Source organism: Bufo bufo, chromosome 6 (assembly GCF_905171765.1).
Source record: "Bufo bufo chromosome 6, aBufBuf1.1, whole genome shotgun sequence".
Classification (NCBI taxonomy): domain Eukaryota; kingdom Metazoa; phylum Chordata; class Amphibia; order Anura; family Bufonidae; genus Bufo; species Bufo bufo.
The window spans coordinates 301957169-301965780 of record NC_053394.1 but is presented as its reverse complement, the minus strand read 5'-3'; the positions used below and the strand labels follow the sequence as shown (position 1 = coordinate 301965780).

General features: G+C 43.0%; 1 protein-coding gene across 1 annotated transcript in view; it reads left to right on the top strand.

Moving 5' to 3' along the window:
- The first annotated feature begins 811 nt into the window (after positions 1–811).
- LOC121003897 (retinol dehydrogenase 8-like) overlaps positions 812–8612 on the top strand; it is a 47701-nt gene continuing 39900 nt past the window's right edge. Inside the window, exon 1 of the mRNA XM_040435837.1 lies at positions 812–908. Within this exon, the coding sequence (XP_040291771.1) occupies positions 812–908 (97 nt within the window). The remainder of the gene's footprint in view (positions 909–8612) is intronic.

Genomic DNA, 8612 nt, shown 5'->3' with positions numbered 1-8612 from the left:
GTTGTCTGACAGCTGCTTAGCTCCGAGCACAACAATCTGGTATGTAACCACAATGCTAATATGGACTATGGAAACTAGAGCACCATCTAAGGTTAACGCCATCCCATAGCACCATGATCTTCAACAATCCCCTGCTATACCAGTTATAAAACATTGGCAAACAAGGGTAAGCACAATCCAAGTGTGACACCACCATACTTTAGAAGCCATGAAAAGAATGAGGATGTGGGTACTACTCCCCGTCCATAAATGGAGGGTATGATGGAGTGAATCAGCACTAGGAGGGGTTGTCCATTTTAATTTTGTCTTTGAAGCCAGATTTTTTTTTCTTTGTACAATCCCACTGTGAACTGTATTCAAGTTCCCCACTAATTATAGAAAAACATGCATTTTGAACTACCAAGTCACTACTGCTTTAGACATAAACTCAGATAAACCGCGGGGCGTCCTAGAAGTGCTGTAATGATTAGTTCTACAGAAAAAAAGAATTTGATGTCGCTGGTATGAATGACAGTTCTTAAGAAGATGATCTTCAGTGTCTCCTTCTCCCTGACTTGTCATTGTCCTACTTGGCTCTGTGCTGCTCTGCCAAGATAATCTTCTAATCTTTCTCATCAGACGCACAAGATAAGACTATTAAATGGTCCAATTGGGACCCCGCCTCATCCTTAAATATAAGTCTGTTTGAGATAGGAGCAGCACTGCAAATTCACACCTACAGCACCCCTCTATATGTACCCCATTTTATTGCCCTGTAAAGGAGTCCTTCAGTGTGTATGTGGAGGTTACTCAGGAACTAAAGGTCTATACAATGGAGCCTCGTACGGCGCTTATAACTGGATGTTCCTCCGGGATTGGGCTGGCCCTGGCGGTAAAACTGGCGCAAGATGAGCAGCAAAGATTTAAAGGTGAGTCCATTGAATTGTCAGATGTCATAATTGTACTTCTCATCATACATATCTCTGCAAAGGATTCTCTAAGTGAACAGCAGAACAAACAAAAAACCACGGAATAACATATGAACAACCTTTGTGCTGCTGTCCAATATAACATCAGTCATAGACACAATAAGACTATGTGCTATAGTTCATACATACTCCTATCTGGCCCCTGTTCATCCCAACTAGCCTGGTCCATGAATAAAATACCACATTCAGTGAAGACTGACACACAGCAGAGGAAAGAAAGCAGAGATAATGTATAACTCTGTATAGTAATGCAGGTTTCTATACAACTTATTTGTGTATTAAAATGCCAAGTAATAGATCCCACCTATCAACTGCTGGCCATGTAGAAGGGTGCAAAAATAAATGAGGGTAAATAATCTGGGTGGTTTTTGCCTTGCTATCATGTACACCCCAAAGAACTGCAACTATCATTGCCTACCTTAAACAGGCTTTATTGTTCTTGGCCAAATAATGCACATGCAATGCTGCAGTCAGTTTCATAGACAAAATATGCTCTTATACACATGAATATCTTTTATATACTCTTATATACATGAATATCACATCTAAAAGACAATGCGGCTTCATGCACCAGGTTATCTGTTGCGTTCGTATCCTAAATCACTCTTCGAGTTATAAAACATGACTGACCTATTAGCTGGATTAAATTATCAGAAACTGATAATATTTCCAAGCTCAAGGAAGTCATATTTACAACTGCAAAGCAACAGAGACATTTTATGGAGCTCTTGGTGGAATGCTGCTGACCCCTAGTGGTCATTTTAGAAAGTGTCTCAAACACTGCATCGCCAGATCACGAATACAGTACCATACAGTATCATACATAGTGCCTGTGTAGTATGCAGCTTGTACTATAGTCCAGGTCACCAATTTTTTTTTCTCTGAAAAACTCTTCTAAAAATTATGGACCACCAACATTTTTATAGACACGTATATCTACACATATATATAAGGTGGCACAGTGGTTAGCGCTGGGGTCCTAGGTTTGAATCTGACCAAGGACAACATCTGCATGGAGTTTGTATGTTCTCCCCGTGTTTGCGTGGCTTTCCTCCCACACTCCAAAGACATACTGATAGGGACATTAGATTGTGAGCTCCATTGGAGGCAGCTTGATGCTAATGTCTGTAAAGCGCTGCGAAATACAGTATAAAAAAATCAAGGATGGATGACATTTTTTCTACAGATACTGGCAAAAGGTTCCTTATTTTTGTAGGCTGTCCATACATTTACATATGCCTTAGAACATGGTTTATAAGAACGCAGCCTATCAAGTAACTAGGGTGTCCTTTTGCACATCAGTAATCCCCGATACAGATCCTACTGGGTTCACACTGGTTTCATGGGAGATAACTGAATGCAAGAATCTGTATACCACAGTAAAATCCCCTGTGCCCATTACTATGTAATCAGTTCCTGTCCTCATAGGCTAAGGCAGTGCTTCTCAAATAGTGGGGAGCGCCCCCCAGGCGGGGCGCCAGGCTCCGTAAAGGGGGGCTCGTTCAGGGCCGGCCTTTGGGGTGTGCGAATTTCTTCTGTATAATGCCGGCAGGCAGGCCGGGCGGCCGGCGCGTCCCTCAGTGATGTCACGTGCCTGCGCCGCCTGCTTTATGAATGAAGCAGGCGGCGCAGACAAGTGACGTCACTGAGGGACGCGCCGGCCGCCCTGCCCGCCTGCCGGCATTATACAGAAGAAATTTGGATATACGGTACTATTAGGAGTGAGGGGGGCATGTTTAATAACTTTAAACGGCGGCGGCGGGCACACGGAATCTGTGGATGGCACAGTTAAGGGGTGGGGGTCTGTGGATGGCACTGTTATGGGGTGGGGGGTCTGTGGATGGCACATATATAACAGTGCCAGCCACAGATCCCCCCCCATAAGTGTCCGTCATCCACAGATCCCACCATAAGTGTCCGTCATCCACAGATCCCCCCATAAGTGTCCGTCATCCACAGATCCCCCCATAAGTGTCCGTCATCCACAGAACCCCCCCATAAGTGTCCGTCATCCACAGATCCCCCCATAAGTGTCCGTCATCCACAGATCCCCCCATAAGTGTCCGTCATCCACAGATCCCCCCATAAGTGTGTGTCCGATCCACATTTCTTTCTTTTTTTATTCTCTTATACGTTAATAAGGATACAGTGTTATGCAGAGGTGTACTTATAACAATTTTATAGACAAATGATACTATTTACAGTCGTGCGGGGGGCGCGAAATGTTTTCTTCTTCCTAGGGGGGGGCATGACAGAAAATAATTGAGAAGCACTGGGCTAAGGGTACATGACTAAACATTCCCTTATCTCCTGTAAGGAAAGGGGGAAGGATGAGAAGGGGGAAACAAGCTCATGCCCTTCTATAATATATAATTCTATAAGACAATGTAATAGAGCAGCACGAAATGCCAGCAGAATGCTTGGATGTATAGGGGGAGGTATAAGCAGTAGAAAGAGTGAAGTGCTTATGCCGCTGTACAGAACACTGGTGAGACCTCACTTGGAGTATTGTGCGCAGTACTGGAGGCCATATCTCCAGAAGGATATAGATACTCTAGAGAGAGTTCAGAGAAGAGCTACTAAACTAGTACATGGATTGCAGGATAAAACTTACCAGGAAAGGTTAAAGGACCTTAATATGTATAGCTTGGAAGAAAGAAGAGACAGAGGGGATATGATAGAAACTTTTAAATACATAAAGGGAATCAACTCGGTAAAGGAAGAGAGCATATTTAAAAGAAGAAAAACTACCACAAGAGGACACAGTTTTAAATTAGAGGGGCAAAGGTTTAAAAGTAATATAAGGAAGTATTACTTTACTGAGAGAGTAGTGGATGCATGGAATAGCCTTCCTGCAGAAGTGGTAGCTGCAAATACAGTGAAGGGGTTTAAGCATGCATGGGATAGGCATAAGGCCATTCTTCATATAAGATAAGGGCCGGGGGCTATCCATAGTATTCAGTATATTGGGCAGACTAGATGGGCCAAATGGTTCTTATCTGCCGACACATTCTATGTTTCTATGTTTCTATAAGAGATATTTTTAGCAAAATCATTATGTCTATGGACCACTTATAGGGTTGTCTCATGAAGACAACTCTTTTGACAAACAAAATTGGCCTGGTGATCAGCTGAATGCCTTGGGTCCAGTTTCAGGAGATGTGGCCACAGATGAATGGACAACAGGGTCTGCGTAGCAACAGTCACTCTTTGTTAGTTGGTCTCTGTTGTGGGAAAAAGTTGGGCACTCCTCCTATGAGTATATAAAAAAGGGCTGTCTGAGTGAAACAACCCACTTACATATCTTTGATGGCTCATCTTCATTTTTACCACTGGGTTCCTTCTCATCTCCATACATATCTGGTGTCATGTGTGCAGAGTGCCTGTATGACGGAATAAAGATATTAACCAATACATGTTCATCATACTGAATAAATGTACTGATGCACCAACATGAAAACTACACAAGTTTATGAACTAAAATCCCAAAGGACACGTGGCCCACAGGCTCTTGAGGACCATTACACTGCAGAATTATGCACAGCTTTACTAAGCAACATGCCAGGTTCTCATTATGCATGTTAGGTGGTGTACCACAAAACTTAGCAGCTCAATGTGGCTTTTACACTACAGGATGGGCAACCATAGGAAGGCTTAACATCCCTAGCTCATGTAAAATGACCACATTGGTAAATCTGGTGGTAATTCTTCTCCAAGGTCTTCCCAAAAGCCACCAGTAGATTTGATCTGTATTGTACTTCTGAGAATCATATAGGAAACAGACGATTGTAGAGGTTTTCTGGGTTAACTATAGTTACTTCCATTTCACTTTGCACAATTATTATGAAGTGAAGAGAGATCTGGGAAATTGTGAACTATAAGGCGAAAATCCACCTTTATTTTATTTTAAACCAGAGGTTTAATGTGTCTCAATGAAGAGATATAGCCATGTCTAGAGATTTATTTTTCAGGCAATGTTCTACTGATGAGGGGCAAGAAGCCATGAACAGTACAGTCTATTTGTAATGACCTTTCGATAAAAAGCTGTGCAGTTCATTTTTTTAATGACCACTTTTTTCCTGATCATCAGCCTCCATTCTTTTCCTCTTCTTGTACCGTGTGATTGCACTGACAACCTCTATGCATGCCTATGAGATACAGTTTGAGAATTCCTATTTTACTACCACATGGTCAGAGCAAAAGATAAAAAATGTTTATGATTCTTTTTTTAACTCCCCAATATATATTTAGCAGAACAAATCCAAAGACGCTCTCCCCAAAGTGAAGATGTCGGGACTTGGTAAGTATGTTTTGGGTGGCATCTTTATTTTGCAGTGCGTTTCAAGGGCACATCGCCCTTTTCATCGGGAACATGTCTGATGAATAGGGCGATGTGCCCTTGAAACATGCTGCAAAATAAAGATACCACCCGAAACATACTCACCAAGTTCCAAGATCTTCACTTTGGGGAGAGCACCATTGGATGGGTCCTGTTTTTTCCTTCAATTTGTTCTGCTGCACACATGGCCACCAGTTTCACCACAGAGCTGAGGCTGCCCCCCCCCCAATTAACACCGCTTGCTGCTCAGTATGTAAAATACAGCCTACCCAGCCATTTGTTGTGTTTATCACAACAGTAATAGGTAAGCATAAAATCGGCTTTATCTATTACTATAATAATAATTGGTCTTGCACATGAGGTGCTGCCATATTTTTTGTATTGCAATATACACTCACCTAAAGAATTATTAGGAACACCATACTAATACGGTGTTGGACCACCTTTTGCCTTCAGAACTGCCTTAATTCTACGTGGCATTGATTCAACAAGGTGCTGATAGCATTCTTTAGAAATGTTGGCCCATTTTAATAGGATAGCATCTTGCAGTTGATGGAGATTTGAGGGATGCACATCCAGGGCACGAAGCTCCCGTTCCACCACATCCCAAAGATGCTCTATTGGGTTGAGATCTGGTGACTGTGGGGGCCATTTTAGTACAGTGAACTCATTGTCATGTTCAAGAAACCAATTTGAAATGATTCGAGCTTTGTGACATGGTGCATTATCCTGCTGGAAGTAGCCATCAGAGGATGGGTACATGGTGGTCATGAAGGGATGGACATGGTCAGAAACAATGCTCAGGTAGCCCGTGGCATTTAAATGATGCCCAATTGGGACTAAGGTGCCTAAAGTGTGCCCAGAAAACATCCCCCACACCATTACACCACCACCACCAGCCTGCACAGTGGTAACAAGGCATGATGGATACATGTTCTCATTCTGTTTACGCCAAATTCGGACTCTACCATTTGAATCTCTCAACAGAAATCAAGACTCATCAGACCAGGCAACATTTTTCCAGTCTTCAACAGTCCAATTTTGGTGAGCTCGTGCAAATTGTAGCCTCTTTTTCCTATTTGTAGTGGAGATGAGTGGTACCCGGTGGGGTCTTCTGAAGTTGTAGCCCATCCGCCTCAAGGTTAGGCGTGTTGTGGCTTCACAAATGCTTTGCTGCATACCTCGGTTGTAACGAGTGGTTATTTCAGTCAACGTTGCTCTTCTATCAGCTTGAATCAGTCGGCCCATTTATCTCTGACCTCTAACATCCACAAGGCATTTTTGCCCACAGGACTGCCGCATACTGGATGTTTTTCCCTTTTCACACCATTCTTTGTAAACCCTAGAAATGGTTGTGCGTGAAAATCCCAGTAACTGAGCAGATTGTGAAATACTCAGACCGGCCCGTCTGGCACCAACAACCATGCCACGCTCAAAATTGCTTAAATCACCTTTCTTTCCCATTTTGACATTCAGTTTGGAGTTCAGGAGATTGTCTTGACCAGGACAACACCTCTAAATGCATTGAAGCAACTGCCATGTGATTGGTTGACTAGATAATTGCATTAATGAGAAATAGAACAGGTGTTCCTAATAATTCTTTAGGTGAGTGTATATGTAGAGCAATGGAAGCTTCAGTTCTCAGATAAAGAGTAAGAGAACTAGAGAGAGAGCTTAGGAGCCTTCTGCATACTGTTCATACCCTGAACTTGATAGCACAGTTGGCAATAATATTATAAGCTCTCTCTAGTGGCGATTGCAGCCAGCCTGCTATTATCATTTAAAGGGATTGTCCCAGAATAACCACTCCACAGAATAGGTGATAAGTGTCTGATCGCCAGGGCACACATCAAACATGAGAATGGGGTCCAATGTCCCTTCTGTTTGAATGGTGATAGATGAGCATATACTCCCCAACTCCTAAGCCCATGTTCCCTCCCTCCTTGAATAATAGACAAAACACATACTAATTTTGTTGGACAGGGGTCGGTCACAGCTTTAATTTGAATAATACATTTCCAACAAGTAACATATGAATGATAAAACATGCCAATTAGTAGTCTGAAGTGGTATGCCAACCACCAGACTCCCAGTGGGTATGTCCACCTTTAGTTCCATATGTTATCTCCACCACTTTAACTGCCTGCCAGCTGTGACTCGATTTTAGCAGGAAGGAACTAAAATAAAGCAGACAAAGCATGTAACCATCAAAAAAACAACAACTGGAAACTAAAATAGGTAAGGCAGGCTTTCTGACAGGTCTCCGGTCAAACAGGCCTGCTCCTAAAGGCCTTCACTATAAATTGGCAGCCCCTGTGGGCCAGGCTGCCCCTTTAAAAGAGCCAACCAGAGGCAAAAGGGGGAGGCAGGTAAAAACATAAAGGAGTGGGAGGAGGAGACAGACTGAGCAAGAACAAGGAAGGGAAGGGTAAATTAACCCTTCATGCACCCCTATGTTCTGCCAGTCACTGGCACCTTCCTTATGCGGATCGGTGTCTTACTGACTACCAAGAACATACTCCCCCCAGCTCCTAAGCCCATGTTCCCTCCTCCATGAACAGACAAGACACAGTAATTTTGTTGGACGGGAGTTGATCACAGCTTTAATTTGAATAATACATTTCCAACAAGTAGCATATGAATGACATGCCAATTAGTGATCTCTCCATATGTCATCTCTAATACTTTAATCAATCATCACGGAGGAGGATGTTTACACCTAAACTACGCTCTGACCCCCCCCCCCCAGCAAAAACAGTACCGTGTTACCAAAATGTCAAAGTCGATGTCATTGAGGTGAACACCATCAGGCGCCGATTATCCCCCTCAAGTTGATGGTGTCTCACAACCACCCAAGCTCATGACCTAACAAAATGGTAGATTCTAGCACTGACAGATCGGTGAGCCTTCTCCACTGCATCCCCATGCCTCGCACCCTGCCAATTAACCCAAGGAACAATTTCGGACCACACCAAGACCATCTCAGGAAAGAAATCTGAAATACGTTCTAAATCTGCCTTGGTGAGGGTAATAAGCTCAGCCATTTTTAGAAAAAAAGATAATTTATCCCAGTATGAATGACTAAAATTAAGGGCGAACACACAGTTCTGCTGAGCTAAACCATTTTTGGAAGAACTTGGGTCCAACACGGTCCACGAATTCCTATCCACACCACATTGATGTTGTGGAACCCCAGACTACAACCTCCAGGTCTATAATTGGCCCTCTGGGCAGCCCAAAATACAAGAGGGAGAAGATCTAAAAAGGAAACTACTATTAGGTTAAAAGGTCAGGACGAACAAACT